Source organism: Argiope bruennichi, chromosome 7, assembly GCF_947563725.1.
Source record: "Argiope bruennichi chromosome 7, qqArgBrue1.1, whole genome shotgun sequence".
NCBI classification, from domain to species: domain Eukaryota; kingdom Metazoa; phylum Arthropoda; class Arachnida; order Araneae; family Araneidae; genus Argiope; species Argiope bruennichi.
The window spans coordinates 119,433,730-119,460,223 of record NC_079157.1 but is presented as its reverse complement, the minus strand read 5'-3'; the positions used below and the strand labels follow the sequence as shown (position 1 = coordinate 119,460,223).

At 28.8% G+C, this 26,494-nt stretch overlaps 1 protein-coding gene across 10 annotated transcripts in view; it reads left to right on the top strand.

The window, feature by feature from the left end:
• The window catches only part of LOC129974920 (uncharacterized), a 62,021-nt gene that overhangs the window by 26,248 nt on the left and 9,279 nt on the right, over positions 1–26,494 (top strand). For 2 of the 10 annotated variants that reach the window (XM_056087718.1, XM_056087719.1), the window contains one exon: positions 18,639–19,935. The exons of 1 other annotated variant lie outside the window; for it this stretch is intronic. In XM_056087718.1, the coding sequence (XP_055943693.1) occupies positions 18,719–19,732 (1,014 nt within the window). In that variant the 5' untranslated portion in view covers positions 18,639–18,718 and the 3' untranslated portion in view covers positions 19,733–19,935. Of the gene's footprint in view, positions 1–3,290; positions 3,637–6,592; positions 6,743–8,461; positions 9,683–15,732; positions 16,110–18,638; positions 19,936–24,478; positions 25,583–26,494 lie in introns of those variants that run through there. 7 more of the 10 variants (XM_056087714.1, XM_056087712.1, XM_056087717.1 and 4 more) reach the window with 7 other exon arrangements.

Below are 26,494 nucleotides of genomic sequence, written 5' to 3'. Positions count from 1 at the left end.
TACCCCCCATCACTAATTAATTAATTTAATTGCTTCTTAGACATGTAATTATATAACCTTCTTTTTTTTTTCTTTCCAATACTAACAACGCACAATAGTATTAAGTTAGATTATTTTGTAATGCATTTGCCCAGCACATCTTTCAGGAATGGAGGTTATAGGCGCTTCGCGCCCGGGTCCTCCCAACTAATATTCTATCGGCTGGTGGTTTTTTAATCCTTATGCCGGGTTTACACTCGGCCAGTTATAAAATCGCTGTAGGGACTGCTTTATGTTTGCCACAATTTCATAGGATAGATTCAGGGATTCCATTCTTGGCTATAAATTACCGTTTTTCCTGAATTTTTCACTGTGTATCAGATTAAAATGATGGTTTAGTTTTTTTTTTAGACACAAAGAAGCATGGTAAAATAAAAATAAAAAGGTCAACACACCTAAATTTGGAAAACTATAGAAAAAAAATGGCAAATAAAATGAAAAAAATAAAACATAACCTCGCATCAGAAAGAATAAAGAGCAAAAAACGTTAGAATGAATCTATAATAAGTGATCAATTTTTTTCATTTTAAAAAAACCGCCAAATTCTACAAACATATGCACAGTGAGAGAAAAATGCAATACAGCGGCCTGTTGTTGTTTCATTTAGTAAATTACTTGCTATGGACCGAACAGCATTTTTCAACCTTTCTACGCATGCGCTGCCTACTGGCCGAGTGTAAACCCGGCATTATTTCCAATAGTAGTTCGACATTGCATTCTGATAAATGCTTTGTGTAATAAGTAAAATATTTAGCTTAGTTGTAAAATGCATAATTTATCCTATTGGCCACTTTATTGAATAAGAATTAATATCTGCTAGTTGGTAATGCATTAATGCAATAAAATTTACTACTTCTTTGTATCCGATATTTCAAGTATGTGACGGAAGATGGATTTATCTAATTATTTTTGCGTATTGAGAACTATTTGGTTTATAATTTTCACTATTTATGATTTCCCTGCATGGCAACAAAATATTACTTAAAAATATTTCTTCAAGGATAAATTTCTCAAAGAACATTTTGATTGCACTAAAGACATCATTTTTCATTCGCCTAAAATTATTCAACATTTAGTCTCAAAAATTTACACAAGGAAACAAACAATGTCTCTTTTATGGGTACCTGACCACTCTGGTATCGAATGGAACGAAAAAGCAGAAGCTGCTGCAAAAGCAGTCAAGGAATCCACGCCATTCATAGAGTGGATCACCCCCGGAGGATACGATCTCCAATCTGAGAAAGAACTCTTCCGAAATTGCCCCAATTAATTATCACGGGAGCAAATATCTAGCTTTGATAGGGCATTTCCCAGACATCAGCGCATTCACCAACTGGACTAGAGGTAAGGTTCAAGATAAACTTATTACAAGGGTGATTTGTAAAATGATCATTACTCCGAGTCTTCTTCACAGGTTCAATCTCTCAGACAACCCCTTGTGCATCAAATGCAACGAAGACAACGACATTTCCCACATTTTGTTAAAATGTTCAAAATATACACCCTACAGAGAAGTGCTCTGGAAAAAACTCAACATCGAACAGCCGAACATTTCTTTTGTCTCAAGCTCTCGCAAGCAAACATCATCCAAGCGTTTTCATACAAGCCCTCAAGTATTTTAATATCCATTAGCTGTAACTATTTCGCTCCTATGGGATAACAGCCTTTGTCGTTATATCCCTCACTGTTTAAATTCAAGTTCCAAGTTCTCAACGATCAAAATCTGTTGAATAAGAATGCTGTCATATTTTTCATTTAGAATTTATAAATAATTATTTTTGAAAATCCTACTGGTTGCTAAATTGTGGTAACTTACTAGAATTTTTAAATTTAGTCTCCATAGTTTTATGATGCCAATGTAGAGAAGACACATTTTGAAACGTTTTCTTAATTCAGCGTAGAATTTCAAAATGGATGGCAAAAATTTATGAAGAAAATTACTAAAAATCTGTTATTTTTTCGAATTGTTTCAGAGATATGTAAATATTTTAAATTAACCATTATGTGAAATTCAAAAATTTCCCGATTTTATCTATAAATCCGAGGATTAATTTGATAATTCATGACGTGGAATTAATTAAATTGTGTGTTCCAATAAAATCAGATGCCCCGATTGGCTGGAACACGTTTTGACTAATTATTCCAAATATAAATTAAATTGAAATTCCGAAAAGAAGTTTAGGAAATGAAAAAAATTTAAAATGCAGCAAAGTGCTCAAGGCTCTCAATTGTAATTTGGGACGGTGTATAAAGTGAAAGAAGAATGAAACAAGGACAGACAATTAATAAACTAATCTATTCTTACTATTCAAGATTTTTTTTTTTTAAATCAGCTATCACTTGATTTCCTTAAAAAAATATTTACCGAACTAAGCACGTCGACGAAGATGATTATTTCTATATCTTTCCATTTATAATCATACATGTAGGTATATCAAAATAAATATATTTTTTTTCTCGGAATCTTACAATAGAATAAAATTTATACGATAAGATACTTGAATCATTTTCGCTGGCCACTTTAGTTCGGAGAATATACTCTGTTTTTACTAAAGGTCGTTGTGCTCTGATGGTAAGGTCTTGCCTTTGAGAGCGGCGGGTTTCAGGTTCGAGACCCGAATCCATTGAAGAACCGTCATGTACATGGGTCTAGTGCACATTAAACCTGTCGGGCTAAAATATCCCCCCCCTCTGGTGTGGTGTAGAGGTTTGGAGAAGGGGAAGAGCGCCAATTCGGGTGTTGTCCTTGTCCTTTGATCGCGGTTCAAAATTGCGATATTCGTTCTAAAATTGCTATAAAACAGGATATTAATATAACTAAACAATGTACACTAGAAGTAAAGAACGAGTAGTCTTTAGAATTTTTTTTATATAAAAGAAATTAGTATTTTTAAATATATATGTTACTGAAAGTAAAAAAAAAAAAAAAAAAAGAAAGGCCATGAAATTTAATACAAATTTGATTCCAGTAGTCTAGTCAGTATATTTAGACAGAATAAGTGACATAATGACTGTTGCAATAGGTGTATAGATGACCGGGCGTCATTCTTCGAATCTTACAATTGCTAAACCACTGGTGACGACAGGAAACGAAAAATCATAATCAGCCCCCGAGCGCCTGTCTCCCTCGCTACGCCACTCAGTAGGATACAGCAAGGGAGCCAACTGTAGCTGTTATTTTAGTCATTCCAATACAGCGCACGCAGAAGACCAAGGTCGAGGGTCGTACTCCTTTAATAGGCAAAGAATTTTCAAGCAGAAAAAAATGAAACCCGTCTTTCTGCTCAGACACTGCAGCAAGACAAGTTTCGCACACTTTTCTTCCTCTACAATCACCAGCAAAGCTATTTTAGTTATCGGCTCACGTTTTGTTACAAGACAGCTTCTTCTTCATCATTTCATGCACGTATCACGCAAAAAAGAAAAATAAATAAAAAAAACACCAGCAACAAATCGTATGACTAACACAACGATAAGTTAATTGCCAGAATGGTCCAGCCACAACAAAGCGGAAGATTTGTGTTTGTGTTAGTAATTCGCTGGAAATTCGATGATGGTTTCTTATTTCAAGGCTACTGACCATTTAAGGCTTTGCAGGTATGTCTTATTTGGGTGCAATAAATATTCAATATCTCTGAAGTCTTATTATTAAATTTGTGTTAATAATTGATTATGTTTTTTAATTCAATTTTTCCAACAACGGAACTCTAAATAGAAGATGAATTCTTTCATCATTTTTTGAATGTGTCTGATTTCATTTGTCTATGCGATCTTGTTCACAAGAAAGTCGCAGTTAGAGCCGGGTAGTCATGTTTAGTCGCTGTACTGTTCACGAATGAATACATTCATTTATAGAATTACATTTAAGTAAACAATATTTCGTTGGTTTGGGTATTTAAAACCACACTATTATTTACATTCAAGATACTGATAACATAGGATAACTTGTGGCCTCTATCTCTCTTAGCAAGGCATATAATTTTCAAATGATGGTAATTTGTTATCTGCAAAAATTAAAACCCACTTAAAATGCAATCGGAAACTTGCACTTTGTAGTTCTTTTTATTATTAATTTAAAGTATCTGACGCATAATGAACAAATTCGTAAGAAATGAATAAACCTGGAGCATGACAAATTCATTTATTTAAAAAAAAATTAGAATGGTATCTGATATTTTACTGCTTCATTTTTTTTTTAAAAAATATTTTGTGCAGAAAATTGGTATTGGAAATTTTTTTTTATCGTCATCAAATTCTCTGATTTTTTTTTGTTGCTGAAAAAATAAAAAAAACAAAACACGAAGATAATGATCTTTGCGATTGTAAAATTAAAACTCATGAATCCTAACCGACAAAACATTTAGTCTACAATCGATAAATGCGCTAATAAATAAATAAATAAATAAAATGTCAGTATTTTGCTTAATTTGAAATTATTTTAGTTCAACAAACCTTATTTCTGAAATACAATTTGTTTTTCGAATGTCTCCAAATTTGGCTGTTAAATATTTATAAAAATCAAGAAGTTTATTGATTTTCAAATCGAAGTAACATTCGATTTCAAACGCTACTGTTCAATTAGGTGTTGGAATGTCGAATTATTACTTACATATACAATATTATCGTATTATAGTTAAACTATTGATATTATGATTATTTTTAATTAATTATAATGATTGAAAATTTAATATTTCACCTCTATTTTCAAGAAACTTTTAGCATTCATTAAAATATTATCTGAAAACTTAGTGGAATGTTATTGAATTGCAGACTGAGATTTTGGATTATGAACCGGATTCAGAGGAAGATCTGCATTGTGCGTGGATCTGTTTCACTTGACATTAACGATAATATGTGTGATATGGAAATTCAGAAAAGAGTTAACCCCAGGACTGACAGATAATCAACCCTGATATTACATGACACTCATGACTATAGTATGAACTGACACAATAACAGAAGTAAAACCTAATTAAATTTCGAAATTCATTTTGTTTTAATTTACCAATTGAATAGATATTTGAAATCCAGACATTTCATTGTACAAAAATTCGTGAGGTAGCAATATGATGAATTAACAATACGATGAGGTAGCAATATATGCAGGGATTTCCAAAGATTTGTCTATTTTATTTCAATTTTCCTTAGCATTCCTTTATTTATTACCAACTTATAAATAAGTGATGAAATAATTACAGTCGAAAACTTTCAGTTAAAAACCTGTTGTAGAAGCACATACACATAAATTTCAAGGTTGTCTATGAATTTTTCAAATTAAAATTACATGCAACATCACATATTTGAAACAAAAAAAAATATTAGACTTTATTTTGATGAAATGAAAATTAACCTTTATTATCTCATAAAGTTTAACATTTAAGATAAAGCATAATTAATTTTTAATTTCTATTTATTGAACGTCACTATTTCCGATTCTGTTTGCTGCGTTGATTAATAACTTTTTACTTTTATGTTCAGATCTTGTTTAAAAAACTAATTTAAAAACTAGCATTTCAAAATGTTTCATAATAAGAATTTATTCTTCTTTGCTACAATCGGATAATTTAAGTTTTTGTTTGTTTGAGGAGTTTGGAAAGTTTGTCAAAAATCTAAAATTTAACACCTACTAGATTCACTTATTCTGTCATATATAGCAACAAATTGGTTCAGTCTGAACATGTGCAGTTTATTTTTACTAACTCAAATACGAGGTATAGAGAAAAGATTGTAATTGTTACGAAAAAAAAATAAAAAATTCAAATTCGAGATTTTGACGAATTTCTCTATTTTAAATTTCTCCGAGTTCGAAAAACATATTTTTTTTAACGTCTGTCTGTCTGTGGCAAAGATAACTCAAAAACGCTTTGAGCTAGACGGTTGAAACTTGGTACACGGTCTTTATACCACATTTACAGATCTCTATCAAATTTTTTGTGAAATCTGTTGAAAGAAAGTCTGTCTGTCTGGCTGTTTGAATATAAGTTAACACGTTAATTACAAAACAGAGAGCTAAATAGATAAAATTTGGTACACATATTTAATTTCTATAATGTAGATATCTATCAAAGTTTGATCCAAATCCATCAAGGGGTTGACCGTCTGTCAGGTTGTATTTTCAAAAGCACTCAAATGACGATAACTCAAAATGATAATGACTTAAATATATCAAATTTGGTACATGATTTTGGGATAGCAATCCTAGTTCTGTGTCATATCTTGATTTAAATCGGAAGAAAAACCGCGTCTGAAGCGCAAATTCACCATTTTTAAAGAGCATACGATAAACTTTTTGGGAGGCCATTTCCCCTGGTTTATTCGGTTAATTATTTCCAGAATGATATATATATGCTTAAATGACGTATAATTTATTTACAATGGAACGTGGACAGTTTTTGTACCACCATCGTTAATTCATTTCCTGTCACAACAAGAAAGTTATTATTATTATTTTTTTCCTTTTCTCTGTTAATGCCATCTTATCTGATTCGAAAGTATCCTGTTTGGCTGTGCAGCTATTACAAATTCCAAATTACATTGCGCTGTATACATTCCTGTTTTCGAGACCTTTACCTTGACATTACTAGTTCTGACTCAGGACGATCCGAAGACTGCTGAAGTGAACGAACGCGGACCGAGTTTTAAAGCTTTGTCATAGATTTTTTTAGATTCGCGAAAAATGGATATCTGACAATAATATTTAAACGTGAGTTTGTCAGTTCTTTTTTTTTATGCTTTTGTATTTAGTCAGATTTTAATTAAAATTTCGTATGCAATATAATGTTTTTAAAAAAATCTGAAAAATAAAGAGCTTGAAAGAGCGTGAAAAAAAAGAATTGAAATTTCTAATATAATTGTTTTCGTTGTTCGTTATTCTGATATAATTGTTTTTTCTTGTTCGCTATTCTGATATAATTGTTTTTTCTTGTTCGCTGTTCTGATATATATTTTTTTCGCCATAATTATTATTTGAGATAAAAGTTTAATTAAAAAATTTTTTAATGTATTCCTAATGAATCAGTATTGGTTATTAGATTTTATTAGTTATAATATCAAAATTCAAGAATAAAATTTGTTTTAATAATGCGTTATTGCAAAGTTGACTTTAAATCAAATCATTTTGAATTATTATTTAAAAAGTCTACAATTAAAAAAAAAACGGAATTAGTATTGATTAAAAATATAATATCTTACACTGTTAATACTCTTTATTTTACTTGTTCTATTTTGTTCTATAAAAAAGAACAAAATAATTTGACATATTTGTATATATTTGGAAAAAGCTGCTTCAGTAAACATATTTTTTCAGTTTCTATCAGGCAAATTACCTTTTTCCCAGCTTCGCGTGTTTCTTTTGAATAATTTAGTTTTTTTTTCACTACATGGTATAATTTTAACAAAAATATTAATTTACGAGAATATATTCTGATTGACATACTTTCATTTTTTTTTTTTTTGCTTTTTTCTTTTAAAATATCAATTAAACATAAAAGCTTTTATTTAAAATCCCGCTCATGGAAGTAATATTGGAATATTATTTATTCTGTATGAAACAAAACAAATTCTTTACCAAACTGCATAAAATATTAATCAGAGTAAATTAAAACATTTTTTTACCTATTTAGCTTTAACAAAAGAAAATTTAAAATTATATAGAAATTTTCATACTTACAATCTTGTCACATAAAAAATAAAGTTTATTTTACAAATTTTTAGTCGCGAGAAAATGTTTTTAATAGATCAATTCTTTTAGGGAATTCGATTCTAATTTTTTCACAATTACCGTAAGTAAACTCCGGTGGTCGAGTTTCAAATGTAATGTTTTATGTTGATAAATGTTTTCATTTTAATTCAGAATAAAATTATTTAATTACATAAAATATATTAGAAAAAATTGAAGGAATTATTTTTTTAATTTCTATTGAGGACCATTAATTGATATCTGGAAATATTATCCTAAAACTTTGCAAGATTTCAAAATTGTAGTAGAAATTTCGTAATATAACAAAAATAAGTCAATACCTGCAGAATTACTACTAACATATATAAAAAAAATCAAGCATTTGTTTAATAAAGACTTGCGATTCGTTGTGCACGTAAAGTTTTTCTAGTAAAAAATTAACCAAAATTGATTGTTTATAAATCGATTCCTGAAGTAATTAATTTCAAAATATTAATTATTATTTTATAATGCAATTGTTCGATTATAATTCGATTCGAGTTCGAGAAAAGCAATAAAAAATGAGTCAGTAAATTGAATTCAAAGTGCATGTCAACTGTTTTTTTATTTTTTTTTATTTCTTTTACAAAATAGACATGATTCAAAACCGTATTAATTTCTGATACAGGGATTGAAGTTTGGAAATTTTTTTTTACCTTGAAATGACTGAAGTTTCTTTTGGTAAGGCATATTTTTCTTTTCTAGATACGATATAGAACATACATTTTCTCCAGGCCATACACATGTGCAGAAGTGTGTTCAGGACGAATTTGAGCCTTTTAAAAGATGAAAAAGCAAATGGATTTAGTGTTTGTTGTATTTATCTACCTGTTGAGTTGTATTGAGGCCCTAAGTTACAGTGACCTTGATGCGATAGAGTTCGAAAACTGCCCTCATAAAAATCGCTGCTCCCGAATTGGAAATGCTAATTTTGACGATCGACTTTGTGAGTGCGATGATTCTTGCATGACATTTGGCGACTGTTGCGTCGATGTCGCCCGTTCGAATGCAAGAAGAACAACGCGCCAGACGTGTATGCACTATGGCAACTTCACCCATCAGGGCGTGTATGTAATCAACTCTTGTTCCAAGAGTTTTTTAGGTCCCGATGAAATAATACGCCAGTGCATGTATGATAACTTCAACGATCCTTTAGTGTCGGCTCCAGTCACAGATACTTCAAATGGTAAGACTTACTTGAACGGATATTGTGCCATCTGCAATGACGTGTCCCCAACATCTATGAGGACATGGAAAATATTTGTTGCATGTGACGATGAAGATCTAGATGAAAATGATGTATCTTGGGATCATATAAAATATCGTTCCGATTTGAAAAAATGGGGATACGACAGATATGGACAATTTAATCCATGTAAATTGATCTACGACAAACCGCCGTCTGTGTCAGTGATTGGCAGACCATGCAGATCTAATCTTGTATCGTCATGTGCAAGAAATTGGAATCGGCCAACTAATAGGAGGGAATGCGAGACTTACATGGCGGTTGTGACAGACAGGGCAAACAATGCCTACAAGAATCCACACTGTGCCAGATGTAATGGCGTCAAAGATAACGACCTTATGTGTTTGTTAACAGACATTATAGACAGAGCAAAGATGCCTTTCTCATTTGCATTGCTTGTGGATATCAATGGTTCGGATGGCTGCATTGTTGGAGTTTCTAGATCTTCAGACGTGTGTTGTCGATCGGAAGAAAAATATGATCCATTTTTCAAGAAGTGTCGGACTCTCCAATGTGTTTTACCAGGCTATAAATCGGTTAATGACAAATGTGTGAAACTGTGAGATTTTTTGTTTGTGCAGGGTGGACATATTTTTTTAATTGTTGGTTTTATTTAATCCAAAATAGAACTGTTGTTTTACTAGACTCACTTTTTAGAAATAATATAAAAATTTTCTTTAGATTTCTTGTTATTTTTTTATTCATGGTATATATTGGTTTTAAAAGTGATAAAAAATCGGTGACTATCTTTTATTAAGATTTTTGAAAAGTCGCGATTGTAAAATAACTGAATCACTGAAATTGCTTTGATATATATAAAAATAAGGAAAAAGAGGATATTTCATCATACTTCATCATTTTTTAGTGTAGAAATTAACATCAACTAAGACATATATTCATCAGTACCAAGTAAGAAACTAAAGATTAGGTTTCTATTTCCGATAAAAAATTATACTTCTGTGAGTTAAAAATACAATTAAATTGATTAGAAATTTCAAGAAAAATAACCAGGGCATTTGGAAACAAATTTTTTGAATTTTGAATAGAATTTCAATTGTTAATGAAACAACTTTTGTGTGTTTTTCTCTTTTTTCATTTATTGAATTATAAATTATGGCATAAATTATAGTTCAAACCAACAATTTTTGTTTAGTTCAAAATTGTTATAGTAAAAATTTACATAGTCGGTTATTAATTTTTTTAATAATTTATAATTTAAATTGGAGTTATTCATTTATAAAATTTTTCGAAGTCTCTAACTATCGAGAACGATGCTTTCAGCCAGGATATTTGTGGGGTTTTAAATTAAGAATAAGAATATTACAGAAAATTGAATAGAAAGAAAATTGCCGTTATAAAGTGGTAAATTTTAATGGAATGAAATTTTACGTTTAAGGCCATTTACGTTTAAGGCCATAATGATCTAATCTCAGAATAATAACGGATGTGAAACTTGATTCAACCCACGTTATGGGATATGAAAATTTGGAGTATTGATTGGTAGATTATTGATATGATGCTGATTTGGAAATTTAGAATCTATCCAATAATTCAGTGTTGTTATAATTAATGTATTACTATTTCAGTTGTCATAAAATGAACAAATTATATTAAAGAATTAGTTGTTTTTATCCTGGCCAATTGCCAATTTCAGATGATTATATGAATTACATGCATTTAAATCGGTGAGTGGCGAAATTGAGATGTGATAATATTTTCTTTTTTTTTTTTAAATTATCATCATTATTATTATTAAGGTATGCGACTACGTTCGAGAAGAATTTTTTGATAAACGTTCGAAAATAGTTATATTTTTGAATATTTGTATTAGAAAAATTGAAAAAAATGTCTCTGAAACCAAAATATACCAGTTAAATGGCTAAAGCTTTTTTAAAAATTGTGAAAAGGGCCTTTTTTGGTTAAAATGAGATGTAAAGCAAAAATCTTCTGGTTTAGAGGTTTATCAAATGATTTGCTTAAAATTTTGCTGGTAGCTTAAGAAATGTATTATGTAGTTCTTGAACTAAAATATAAATTAATCAAATTTTCCCACAAATCAGGTTTCCAAATTATCATTTGATGTCAAGTAAATTAAATACTCTTCAAAAATGTTTTAAATACATTAAAGATACAGATTTTTTTATAGCTGAAGTATTTTCTTAAAGATCTCATAATTTTTGCGATTGTCAGTATTTTTGTAATTTCTTCTTAATTTACAGAAAATTATTGTAATTTTGAAACTTAATTTTATAGTGTTTTATTATAAACAATAATAATTAAATGTTTCAGCTTTTATGCATAAACTACAGGAGCTAAATCCCCTACTCGCTACGGCTCACCAACCCTTTTCAGTTGCTACGGAATTATCTTCGCAAACAAAATTGACTATTCCATTATAGAGCAATGTAATTGAATCTTTTTGATTCGTAAAAGTACATTGCAGTGGTTGAATGAATTCAGTGAGTCACTGTACATCATATGAAAACAAAGAAATACATAATAAATTGGTATCTCATGCTAAGTAAGCTAGATGAGGTAAAATGGATTATAGGGCATTAGCTGGCTATTAATCTCCGTTACCAAAGCACGAGTTGTTGCAGAGTCTGTCCCAATTAGTAGGCTGCCGGATACCTTCCATAAAGTGTTTCATCTCTCAATTAATTTTCAAATGATTTATAAACTGATATATTTTTAGTAGTTAAACATTAATTACTATAAACTAATAAGTTACATAATTGTATAAACTAACACATTTTCATAATTATACATAAATTTGAAAAAAAATTAATAAATATTGTCTTATACTAAGTTATATCGAAAAGCATACCACATTTTCAACAATGATGCATTTCATATTTCCTAACCACAAAAGAAATAACGAATGTTTTTTTTTTTTTTTTTCAATCAGTGAAAAAGCAAAATGTAGATCGAAAAAAAATAAATATTAAAACCGAATGAATTCAAATTTGAGACACATATCTTAACATTAGTAAAGAATTTTTCCTTACTGAATATTAATAAAAAAAATCAAAATACATTAAGAATCAAGAAAAGGCTATTATTTTTTAAAAAACGAATTAAATAACTTTTCTATTTACTTATAAAACTTCCCTATATATAATATTTTTCACTGATATTTTTGCAATTTCGTTTTTTGCACCAAAGATTTGTACTTTGATGTTATGTTTTGAGCGGCATCTTAAAAGAATGCAACATAAAGTTGATCATGTCCAAAAATTGTCTTATTTTAATCTATATAAAGACCAATTTTGTCAGAGGTTTGAACTTTCACTTGTTAACGATCATTGCAAAAGTCAGTCAAACAGGGAATTGTGTCCTGTGTAAAAAGTACATTTTTGTTTAGGTCTGCATGCTCCGCAGAAAATGAAAAAGCTCCACAATATATACATTCTTTACTAAATGTACCGATTCATAAAGAAGGTATATCTTCTGGTAAAGTCTGTCCTAGATTCTCATTTTGCGTGTTAATTACTTGGCTATTGAGTCGATAAATACGACCAGTTTCAGAATATTCAGCTGCATTTCGTTGTCGATAACGTTTATAATAACCTTATCAATTATTAGCCAGTTTTAAGCAAAATTAATGTTTACAAACAAACAACAACAAGGCGATGTTATGTTGAGTTGTAACTTTTCAGAAGATATGTGTTCTCGCTTCTGATTGGCTGTTTGATACAGCTGATTGTTATGTCTTCTGTGATTAGCTGCGCGTTGTCGTTTCATTAGCTTTTTATATTATATAGAGACATAGATTCAATGTATTCATTGATAATGTAATGATTGGGATCATTGACTTGTTGATGCGTGAAAATAATGGTAATGATTTGAAAATAATAAAAAGAAGAATTTTCAGTGGTATATGGTATTGAAAGTTATAAATTCATTTCGAGTAAAAATTATATCAATCTTAATTCTTGATAATTAATGCTTTAATAATCAAAAATTTTTCAATAAAAACAGTCAATTCCACAATTTTTACGTTTTTGGAGGTACATAATAAAACGAACGATATCCTTTTTTTTTAATTTTCCCATTTCACTTCCCAAAGAATTATCTATTTTATTTTCTCCATTTTTAAATAATATTTATCAATTTAATTAGTTTTATTGATTTTTAATTCCTTATTACTTTATTCTGCTCCTAATATTAGAGATAAAAATAATTTCCTGACTTGAGTTTTATATTAAAAGATTGTTATGGATATATATATATATATATATATATATATATATATAATATGTGTGTGTGTATATAAGTAAATTAATTTTTGAAGCAGAAGGCAATTTCCAAGACAATGCAGACACTTTGCATTTTTAAATTCGATTTATTCTCTTCCGGGAGGCGGATCGATTTATTCTCTTCCGGATTTTTTTACAAGAAGACGCGGACAAGGCACGTCCGCTCACAGCAACAGATTAGGCAAGAGAAGAGCGTAAAAAGAGGGAGAAATAAATAATCCATGTCTTATATAACATGAGATATCGATAGGGAAAATATTTTTTCACAGTGCTAATATACTATTAAGATTCTGATAGGGATCTCTGACACGTGTCAATCACAAGTAAAGGAAACACAGGGACCTTTTAAAAAGAATTTGTTTAGATCAGCAACTATTATCCTTTCACTCGGAACGTGGGAACAGCTGACTAAAGCATTTTTACAAAGCTTCTCTTGAATTAATTAAGTAAAAAAAAGTGGAATTTGATCAGGACATAAGAGAATATTTTAGAATGACTTTGTTATGGGTTAAATTACGATGAAACTTTGGGAATTAATTTGGAATTGAAATCAGAGTTTAAAATATCATTACATACAGTAATGGCCAAAAGTGTGGACACTTTTGCAAATTTTTATGTTTTCTAACTTTGTATGCTTTTAGAAAATGTAACGTCTCACCAAATTCAAACAATTACATATCATTCTAAAGAGAATTTAATTCTAATTTTAATTCAAAAAGCAAAATTCCAATATTTGTAATACAAAAAAATTGGAGCGGCAATAATTATCGAGATACATTAGATGCTGATGACTGCAGTGAGTTATCAGTACTTAGTAGGGTAGCCTTTATTTCTTATTACAGCTTCACACTGATGTTTCATTGAGCTGACGGGAGTTTTAAGCTCTTCCTTCGTTATTTTATGATGCCAAGAAACAATTATAGCTTCAGTTAATTCTCTATTATTTGATGAACGCTTCATATATAAAGGTTTTCAAACGGTGCCATAAGTTCTCAATAGTTTTGAAGTCAGGACTGTTTTCGGGCTATGATAACAATTCAATGCTCTTTGTACTTAACCACTCTTTCGATATTTTGTTGTGTGGCAAGGAACTGAATCCTGCTGAAAAACAAATGATGCGTTGTTGGGAAAGAGATGACTGATGGGAGGGGTAAGTTTTAGCTCTAAAATAGAGTCAATGTATTTTCTTGCATTTAATGTCCCATCGATAACATGAAGGAGGCCAATACCTTCTGCTGACATGCATGACCCAATCATAACACTAAATGAATTCTTCATAGTTGCTTAAATGTAGTCAGAATGTAGCTGTTTGCCTTTTCTATGTCTTACCTATTTTCGCTCAACACTACCTAATAACAATATCTTTGTTTCAACACTCCGTATAACTTGAGGCCACCGATCATCTGCCCAATTAATGTGTTCCTTTGCCCACTTTAATCTTTTTATACGCTGCTGTAAATTGAGATAAGGATTTTGTTGTTGAATTCTACCTCTTAGTCCAACATCTAATAATCTTCTCCTTATTGTTCTTGAATTGACTTAAATGCCAGCATCATTCAATTGACTTATGATGGCCGCTGATGACATTGCTCTATCTTGGAGACACAGTCTTTTTATTCTTCTATCATCAATAGCTGTCGTGCACCTTTTTCAACCATTTCCTGCTTTATTTTTTATTGAATTTGTTTACTGATATCGTAAATGAAATTTTCGGACTCCAGATGTAGTCACTGAACTACCTACATGTATTGCAATTTCAGCATAGGAAAAACCACATTTATGTAACACAGTAATCTTAGTTGTCTTTCTATGTGTCCAATATATTATTTTATTTAATCTCATCTCTGCTCGACTAAATATTAGAAGCAGTTATAAATATTCCAACTACATATTAAAAAGTTTAACAAAATTTCTTACTCGTAATTTGATTTCATGAAAAACAGTCTTCCTTCTACAGAAAAAAGCACAATAATAACTTGTTCCAACTTTAAACATCATATCAGCTTCTGCTAACAGTTATTAACATTTGATTGTTTCCCAGAACAAGAAAGTGAGATTTTTGTGTTGTCTAAAGAACCGGTGAAAATTGGCCAACATTTAAATTTGAGAATAGAGATTCACTTCTTCTGTCTGGCGTAATTTACATTCCTAACCTTTATTTTTTCTATAAGAACCTGTTCTTTTAACTCATTCCTTTTTTAGCAAATTCATGATGATGTCGCAATCGCATTGTCTGAAAAATATAATTGTGGCTGATTGTCAAAAACCATGGTCTTCTTTTGAGTCTCTAAGTTTAAAAACAGATTATTTTTACCTTCATTATATCAAAAAAGATTTTTTTTTTTTTTTTTTTTTTTTTAGCAATTTGTTTAGTTTTGACAACTACTGGGACGACGTTCAACTTTTTAAAGAATTGACTCGAAGCGAAGGTGAATTCGTTCGCTTATAAGGATATAATTTATTTTTATTCGGCTATTTATTTTCTTAACGATGTGTGGAGTTCGGCAAATGACGTGAAGTTTATTTACGATGTTTCGTGGAATGTTCTTTTACCATCTACGTCAGCACGTTTTTCCTATGAAGAAAGTTTTGTTTATTTTTTATCCGCTCGCTTATACCATCTTATCTGATTAGAAACTATCCTGCCTTACGACGTAGCATAACAAAATTCAAGCCGCACAGCGTTATATATATATCATCATCTTGATACCGAGACCTTTCCCTTGACACTTTCAGTCTGACTCAAGATGACCGAAAAATCGGTGAGGAAAAGCGGACCACAATGAATTGCTTGTTATGGATTCCTTAAGATGCGCGAAAAATGGATATCTAAACACTGTACTTAAATGTAAGTGTGGTCGGTTTTTTAAAAATATTTCTATGTTCTGTAAGACTTTAAATGCGCATATCTTTATTTTTTTAAAAAAAGTAAATGTAGATAATACATTTAATAACTGAGATAATTTTTTCGCTTACAAATAATTATTTTAAAGTTATAATTTAAAAAGAAGTTTAATGCAATTGTAAGAAATCGATATGAAATATACATTTGTTTAAATTTTCTGTGATAATTAAATCAATGGGCAAAATTGATATTATCGTAATGCAACTTCTATATATTGCATAGCTGACTTCAAATAAAATATTTATTTTAAATTAATAGTTTTGAAAGTCTAAAAATTTTTTAAGAACAAAATTGCTTAATATTTATTATTTTCTTCAGTTGTTACTCTTTATTTGTCTGTATTTAATAACAAAAACAAAATAATTCTTTTATTTATATATATTAAGAAAAAGAACAAAATAATTTCTAATTACATTCGTGTTCAGATCTTATAATAGCATTTTTGAAAAGAACTCTTCAGTCAATATATTTTTTAGATTTCTTTTGACAATTTATTCGTTCTTTTCGTTACATCGTATCGTTTTTAACAAAGATTCCTATTTAAAAATATATACTATAAATGTGTATGGTTTTAATTTCTTTAAATCATTCGTTTAGTATAAAAGTTTTTAATGAAGATTATTTGCAGCGAATTGATATTATTCTATTATTCACTAACTAAATAATATTCGGAAATATAGTATTACTAAAATAAATATCTTTGGCAAAATTTACGTAAATATTATTCAATATAAATCCAAATTATTTACCTGCCTGATTCTTTAATGAAATTGAATTTCTAAATCATTCACGATTTTCTCGTAAAACTTTTCAATGACAATGTTTTAAACATAATATTTTATATTAAGCCATGAGTAAGCACATTTTAAATCAAACTAAAAAAATTTCAGTGACATAAAATATGTTGAAAAATTGAAGATTGTTAACTTTCTAATTCCATTCTTTGGCTTTGATTCATAAACTGTGTATTTTCTAATTCTAGTTCTGTTGAAAACAGCACATCAAATTTCCTATTATTTCAGTATGTACTAATAGTATGTATTAATCAGTATGTCCTAATAGTAAATATAAGTAAAAAAATAAAACATGCTTAACTTTTAAATGGAATCGAGTGACATAACTATCTGGATTTGTGGTAAAAAGAAAGTTTCTTCTATTTATAAATAACTCGCTTTAAATGTAGTTTTATTTACTGAAAAAAAAAAGAAAAAAGAAAACCGAATTGATGCGAAAGAGAACTAGTGCAAAATTGGCAATTCGGTATTATCAAGTTTTAAGTTTGGACAGATATAAGAGCTATTTTCTAATGAGGCTTGCTGGAATGCTTCCTAGGATAAGGACAAATCCATTAAAAAGCGTTTTTGCCTAATTGTTCTAATTACCAAATAAATTTGTAGAGACATAGAATATATAATATTATGATAAATAAATAAAGCTCCCTTTAATAAATCAAGATCCTATCAATTTAATTCCGTTCACTTAATTAATATAGATAAATTTATAAAATATCTACACATTTGGATGCCGAGTACTAGTAAATAATAAAAAATAAAAATTAATTCAATATTCATATCACAAAGTATTTAAAATCAAAATTTCAAAAAAAAAAAAAAATACATTCGTTACTGATAGCTATTGCTTTTCCATTCTCACTTAAATTTAAAACATGTCTACAAACCAATGAAGGAAGGATGATGTAGAAATGTTTTCACAATCAGTGTTTAGTTCTACATCCTTAACAAAAATGTAATAGGCAATATTTGGATTTATTCTGCCTTTTTTAACAGATTAAATCATACTCATGTGTGTTTATAATACCACTGCAAAATTTTAAAAAAATCCCAAGTATCACTTTTTAAAAGTATAAATCCAATATATGAATTTCAAATTTAAGTTTTGAGCGAATTACAGAAATTATTAAAAACTGAAAACTTGAAGTAATTGTAAATTAAGAATATTATGATCGTTATTTGATATCTAGAAATATAAAACAAAAGCGTGAAGAGTTCAAAAAATATGAAAGAATTTTTTTATGGAACAAAGTCAAAGTAAGGTCAAACGTGCTACTAATAAATACAAAAAGCAAATAAATTGTTTTATGAGAAAACTTTTATCCCAGATTTTGCTCTTAAAATAAATCTTCCTTCTTAACAAATTATAATCATAATATTTATACACATCCGTTTATGTATTGAAAATGGTTCTTGAAATTAAAACAATTTTGTTATCACGCAAACTTTCATTTATAAATTTATAAATCCCAAATATAAAATTTAAGAGAATTTTGGAAAATTTAGATTATAAAATTTAGAATTATGATCTGATCATTTTTTTATTTATTTTTAACTATGAAACACGGATTACCTTCAAAATGATATTTATTCCTGAATTATGGATTGGGCCTTTTAAAAAATGATCCCTGAAATTTACCTTCTTAAATTCCTCTCCGTAAGGTATATTTTTCTTTTCTAGATACAATATAGAACACGGATTCTCGCCAGTCTGTATACAAGTGCAGAATTTTTTCCTGGAAGATCATCAGTCTTTAAAAGATGAAAAACCATCTCTTTTTTGTGGGTGTACTGTTTTTTGTTTGTGTCTACGTTGAATCTCTAGACTACAGTGTTCTCGATGCGATAGGGTTTCAAAACTGTCCTCAGAAAAACCGATGCTCTCAAATCCGAAATGCATCTTTCAACCAACGTCTGTGTGAGTGTGATTACTCTTGTTTGACATTTGGCGACTGTTGCATCGACGTCGCCAGATCGAATGCAAGAAGAACCTCGCGCCAGACGTGCATGCATTATGGCAACTTTACCTACCAGGGTGTGTATGTGTTCAACACATGTTCAAATGGTTATTTAGGTCCTGATGAAGTTATACTCCAATGCATGCATGATAACTTCAGCGATCCTTTAGTATCGGCTCCAGTCACAGATACTTCAACTGGCAATACCTACTTGAATCGATATTGTGCCATTTGCAATGACGTGTCCCCAACATCTATGAAGACATGGAAAATATATTTTGCATGTGACAATGAGGATCGGAATGGTAACAATATATCTTGGGATGATTTAAAGTATCGTCCCGATTTGAAAAAGTGGGGCTATGATAGAAACGGACAATTCAATCCATGTAAGTTCATCTATGATAGACCACCGTCTGTGTCAGTAATTGGCAGACAATGCAGGTCTAATCTTATATCTTCATGTGCAAGGAACTGGAATCGGCCAACTAATAGGAGGGAATGCGAGACCTATATGGCGGTTGTGACAGACAGGGCAAACAATGCCTACAAGAATCCACACTGTGCCAGATGTAATGGTGTCGAAGACAATGACCTTATGTGCTTATTAACTGACATTATAGACAGAGCAAAGGTGCCTTTCTCCATTGCATTGCTAGTGGATGTGAACAGGGCAGATGGAGATGTTGTCGGAGTTTCTTCAGCCGAATCTTGTCCGTCCGGGCAGAAGTATGATCCATTTTTCAAGAAGTGTCGGACTCTTCAATGTGGTTTACCAGGTTATACGTCGGTGAATGGCAAATGTGTTAAACAGTGATTTGTTTCTTGTACTAAATGGGCAGATACTTTGCTTCAATACTTAAAATTTGAAATATATTCGCATTAATTGACTTATCGAACTGGTTTTCTTTCTTTATAGTTTATAATATTATAAAAGTGGTTCCATAACTAGCATAGCTTTTGTTATGAGTTTCGAAAAGTCTCTTTTTTGCAAATAAAACATGAAATATTTACATTTTATTTTCGGTTTTTTTTCCATATTTTACTTTGTTTTTTTATGGAAAATTTTCAAATATCAATTATAATATTGTATTTTTTTTATCTATATTGAATTATTTTTATTTATCTATATTAAATTAATTTTCCTATTTTATCTATTAGGAAAAATTTTCAGTTCTTCCTTAAAATATAAATTTGTAAAATATTAAAATTTAATGAATTTTTTTTTAAATTTGCAAAATTCTAAATATAAATTTCTATCAAATGTTAACTGTATCATTATCTCTATCAAGTGAAATAGCAGCAAAATTGCTCCTACAACGATATCTGTTTCATTTATGATGGAAAAAAAATTCTTGATTTTTGTTTGTTTTCAGTTTATTTGCAATACAACTGAATTAACTAAAAATTAGGAGAAAAATACCTGGGCACTTCAATAGAATGGATATTACGGATATTAATGAAATAACTAACATAATAGATTTTCTGCACATTTCTTTTTTAGCATTAATTGAATTGAATTTTAAGTCATAAATTGTTTATGTTAAACTACATAAACAATTGTGATTAGGTTGACATTTTTTGTAAAAAAAATCTACACCGGCTGTTATTAAGGAATTTAAATGCACTCTAATTGGATTGGAATTCCTAAAACATCAAAAATCCAGAATTATTGTCTAAAGAGATGATGTTTTTGGTTAAATATGATTTTCACGGGATTTTGATCTGAGATGATAATTTTCAGCATTACAGACTTGAAAATAGTCGCTTTAAACATTAAATCTAAAAGAATAAAAATTAAATTAAAGGAATTTCCATCTATATTAAGGAGCTTTATTTAACGAGTCGCACACAGTGTATGAAGTATATCAGTCACAAACAGTTATCGCAAGTTCGAATCGAAGTCGAATAATAAACTTGAAACCTATTTTATCCAAATTGTAACTTGGTGGTAGATTGTTTACTTGATTTTTGGTCGTAATTTAAAATTCTATCCCAAACAACTACCAGGTAGTTATAATTCTGGAAAATCATTTAAAAATTAAAGTTCCAACTCATATTATTAAATAGATACCCGACTATACGGTAGCATTAGAAAAATTAAAGTAAAACTCCACAATTGAAAGAGGAACTATTTTATTTGCAAGTTGTTGTATAGGGACAATAGCTACAATCCCTCGTTGCATGTAGTCATCTATTAATGAGCAGTACAAAAAAAATTTTGAATAATTTTTGAAAAGAAAACTTAAAGCGACACAGTATCATTCTAATAATTTTTTTATCTAGAATATTTGTAGTTAGATTTTAATTATATTTTGTGTATGCTATTATTGTATAACTATCTTATACCAAACGTTACATACTTATTGTAAAATTTTTCAAAAATTTAATTTAAAAATTTCTTATTATGCTTATTTTTTTTTTTTTTTTTTTTTTACAATTTTTCCCAAGTACCTTATAATTTAAAATGTATATAAATAATAGAATATAAAAATACCATAATAATATAATTACTGCTATATAAAATTATATAAAATACTATATAAAATTGTTTCCTTGTCATGCTAATAAATTTTTTATTGTGAAACACTAAATTTTGTTTTAGAAATTAAAAAAAAAACCTTCACATTTTAGTACCAATTCCATGAAACATGCAGTTTAGAGAATTCATAAAAAATTTCACATCTCCACTTCAACTGTAATAAAAAAAAATATTCTTAGGGATTCGTGAAATAGCACATAAACAAAACAACTGGAGAAAAATTTCAATTTGCACTTCTTCGTAGCGTGATATAAAATCTAATAGAATAATTAACAACTTTTACAAAATGTTGATTGATTTATTTTAAACTGCTCACAATCAAGAACTCTAGGAAAAATTGGAAATGAAACATTTTACTTTAATAATACATGTGTAGGAAATAAAAGAACGGAAAATAAATATTTCATAAATTTTAATCTTAATAATTATAAAAAAGGGAATGTATACTATGAAGTTTTATTCCATGTAAAATTCTGCTTAAACAGAAATTCACAACATACGCTCAGTAATAACTTTTATTTTATTGTTTTAAAAGACTTAAATTATACACATACACAAAATACAAAAAAAAAAAAAAAAAAAAAAAAATGAATTTACAATTTTCGTTCTTACATTTCTTAGGTAAAATATATCAAAATTGATATGCAGAATTTACACATTTTATCATAATCGACTAACAGATGAAACTAATTAAAAATTTTCAAAAATAAAAACAGCAAAAAAAAAAAAAGCTTACGTTGTATACTTGTTCAGTAATTTTTAAAGTCTACTTTAAGTGAAATACATGTGCTAGGTTACAGTTAATTTAAACATGTTTTTAGCGAGTATTAAAAAAAAAAAAATAACGAAGAAATTATTTTCTGATTTTCATACTATTTCTACATAATTACTTTAAAATAAAATCTTAATATAACTAAATGCATTCTTCTAGTAGTAATATCTTAAAATTACCTTTTTTTTACTTTACCCATCAACATTTTCATTTTAATAATCTGAAAATACTTAAAAATCAATAAAATTAAGAAAAATTAAATGCTGTGTTTTAGGGCATTAAATCATCTTCCAAAAGATGTAGAGGTTTTTGACAATGCGATTTATTACTTTCTTGTAGACGAAGTTTAATAAGATAAAGTATTGTAATCGTAAAAAAAATTCGAACTCGACATTTTGACAAATGTTAACGTTTCAGACCTCCACGAGTTTATAACTCGCATTTTTGGAATTATGTATGAGTACGATCGAATTAAATTAGATAAATGATGAATAAATGATGGCAAATTTTTTTGTAAGAGATTCGAATGCTTGGTTTAGTTATTGGATTGAATTTTCGTTTTTTCCTTTGCTGGGATTTATCGCTTTTATAAAGGAAGAATATTTAATTGAAAACATTTAGAATCTAATCAGTGTAAAAATGCACATATTATCATATTTGGATTATTTTTTAAAAAAATATCGTATTATGATGAAAAAATTTAAGATTAAATGTAGCTAACTTGGTAATCTTGAATATAAATATAAAATATTAAGGTAGGTGACAATGTTAAAAAGATTTTTTTTTCTAAATAATGAAATTTTTGTTATTTTATCCTTTTTATGTTTGAACAGGTTTCTTTGTAAAACCGTTAGAATTTTGTTTCTAACTAAATTTTTTAGAAAGTTACGCTGATTTTTATCTTTGCATTTACACACATTTTAATGCTATTTTATATCCTTAGATGTTACTTTCTCAAGTTGTTACGAAAAACCTCATAACTTAAAATTTAATGTATAATTTTTGCTCACATTTAATATCAAAATTTCACAATATGTTCTGTAGTCCTGAATTAGACAATAAGTAATGTATTCATTAAAAAATATTTTATAGTTGTTTTAATGCTTCACAAGGTGAAAAAAATTGGAAATTTCGTGTTGTTTATCAGCCGAACCCCAATATTTAAAGAATGGACAGAAATACATCTTATGTTTTTAATTCAGGAGCTAGATAATATATTTATTAAGTCATCTGCAAAATTTTAAGTAAATCAGTTGATAAACCTCTAAATTAAATTTTCTTTTTTTTGCTTTATGCCTCTTTTTAGCCAAAAAAGAAGCCCTTTTTTCCAATTTTTTATAAAGGAACTATTATGCCATTTAAATAATATATTTTAGTTTCATAGATATTTTTTCAATCTTTTTTAATGCAAGTATTTAAAAATATAACTATTTTCGAACAATTTTCAAATAATTCATCCCGAATATAATCGCACGTGTTAAGAAAAGTTGAATAGAAGTTGGCTTTAAACGTCAGAGTTTAACATATAAAGAAAAGGAAAATTTTGAAATCCATTGCTTATTAATTTCATAGAAACATTTTTAAACACTTATATTTAAGTTGGTATGTGTGGTGTTTGGAATCATATAGGTCAAAATGAATAGGTACTGTTCCAAAATTATACTTAATTCTGTTCATCTTTCGAAGAAACCAAAATCCAAACGTACCATGCCAGTTTTTTTCTTGAGGAATTCCTTCTTTGACAGTATTTCACATTCAGCTCTTCTATAATGCTTTTTAGTGTGTTATATCGAAATTGTGTTATTGGAGGGTGTGAAAAATACTTATTATATATTATATGTACGACGGATATCGAATGTGTAATTATTTTTCTAACTAGCCAGTTTTCATTCTGCGTGGTCACATTGCTACAATGGGGAAAGGTAAACGTTAACATTGATTCATAAGTCTTTCTCACTGGCGTTCTTTAGAGTGTTAAGATTGATAAAATACAGGAGTTCACGTTCCACCTAGTTCATATAATATATATAGATTCATATATAACTGTCCACCCCCCTTCAGAAATGAAATATAAATATATTAATAAAATCAATATCTTTTCGAAAAACACAAAATCATTCCAATCCTGCACCACTATATCTACGGCCAGTGTTTGTTGCCTATATGCAATGAACATAGCCCAGTCACATCTAACAGATAAAGTTAGTTTCCATATTTTTTTTTCAATTCTTTAAAAAAAAATTCTTTTCTTTAAAATTCAATTCTTTAAAAATCAGTTTAAAGTATTATGAAATTCCAAGTATGGAACGCTTGAATAAATTGAAAAAAATGCCTATAACCTTCGCGCAAGTGCAAGCAATAAATTGGCAAAGTTTTATCGTAATCGAATGAACGGTACAGCCGCTCATAAAATACAAACAAACAAAAGTTTATTTTTATATATTAAATATAATAATTGTACTGAAGCGGTAAGAGACGCGTGAGGATAGAACCTGGGACTTTTTGGTTAGCAGTCCAGTAACGATACGATTTTGCCAAAACAGCTGTTCGGGCAGAAGCGCTGTTACTGGCTTATATGCAATTCACCACAGTACTATGCCTATAACGTTCTCGCAAGTACAAGCAATAAGTTGGCAAAGTTTTATTGCCATTGAATGAACGGTACGACAGCGCATAACATACGATCAAACGAAAATTTCATTTGTATATATTAGATAATGATGAATCTAATTGTCTTATAATAATTTTTTTTTTCTTTGCGTAAATGTTTGCTTGGAATTTCATATTATATAGGGTCATTCTCTGTTGCGTTTAAAATTTAAACTCTTTGCCTACAAATTTACTTCAAATACCTGAAGGCCATCCATCTCTTCTCAAATAAAATTACCTGGATCACTTAAAATTCAATTATAATGTGTTACTTTTATGATTGAAACATTAGTCATTGGGATAGATTGATAAGAATGTTCGAAGACGTTTTGACAGCATCAACATCACGAAATCCAGCAGGAAATGGTCCTCATTCGAAATGCATTAGTATTCTTACTTTGTTTAATTTATAATCTGGTTTTTTTTTTTTTCACAAGAAGCAATCAAGTATTATTCCGACATTCCGCATTTATTAGTTCACTTCAACCTTCTACGTCACATTATGCAACTCAAACTGGTTTTAAAAGCGAGATGTAACACTAAAAGTTACACATTCCTGATCCCGAACGGCGCTTCTGGATATAGAATTTCGGTTTTATTCGCCAATATAATCGAAAACATTGGCTTTGGATACTTGTAGTCAGCCAGTTGAGATCTACAATGTTGAATGGAGATTATTTGATGACTCGTGCTGACATCTGTTGGTAAGATTTTGTATTAGAATTTTTTGTATTCAGTTATAATTTTAAGTAAACGTCTTTCAACTTGACGTTACTGAGTAAATATATTAAAAAGTAAAAGAATTGACATTCTAGTGCTGACACTTTAAAATAATTTATATTATCCTTTAAATTCAATACAGAAATAAATCTAAATTATGTTCAAATAGTTTCACTAAGTTCGTTTGACATTTTCTTTAGTTTTGAAGAAATTTGTCAAACGCAAGGCTCATGAACCACATCTATTCCATAGCGAATAATTTTCAATATATTTAATATAACAACATGTGATGTAAATTTAATAAAAAGGATTACGACAATTTAAATTTAGTTTTAAAGATATCTAATTGCAGGTAATTATTATATCAGTTTAAAAGAAACTGCATTGTTTCAAAAATATACTGAAAATTATTAATTTTAACTAAAATTCTGAAACAAGCTTAAATATTTGAGAAATAATATTTCTTTGATTTTCTTGAAAACTACTTAATCATATGTAAATCGATATTATGTGGGATTTTACTTAAATAGTAAAATTTAGAGGAATAATTTTATTTGAATTTATTTTTGAAATATTTTAAGAATAAATAAGAATTATTTTAGGGGTGACTTCGAAATTTTGTGTCATAGTCTGGTAATGAGGATTCCTTTTTTAACTTAGTTTTAAAGAGATCTAATTGCAGATAATTATTATATCAGTTTAGAGGAAATTGCATTGTTTCAAAAGTATACTGAACAATATTTATAATCTTAAGAATAAATCTAAAACAAGCTTAGATACCTTAGAAACAATATTTCTTTGATTTTTTTTGATAACAAAGGTTATTTAATCATATGCAAATTAAGATGGGATTTTCAACTTAATGGCAAAATTTAAAGGAATAATACTATTTGAAT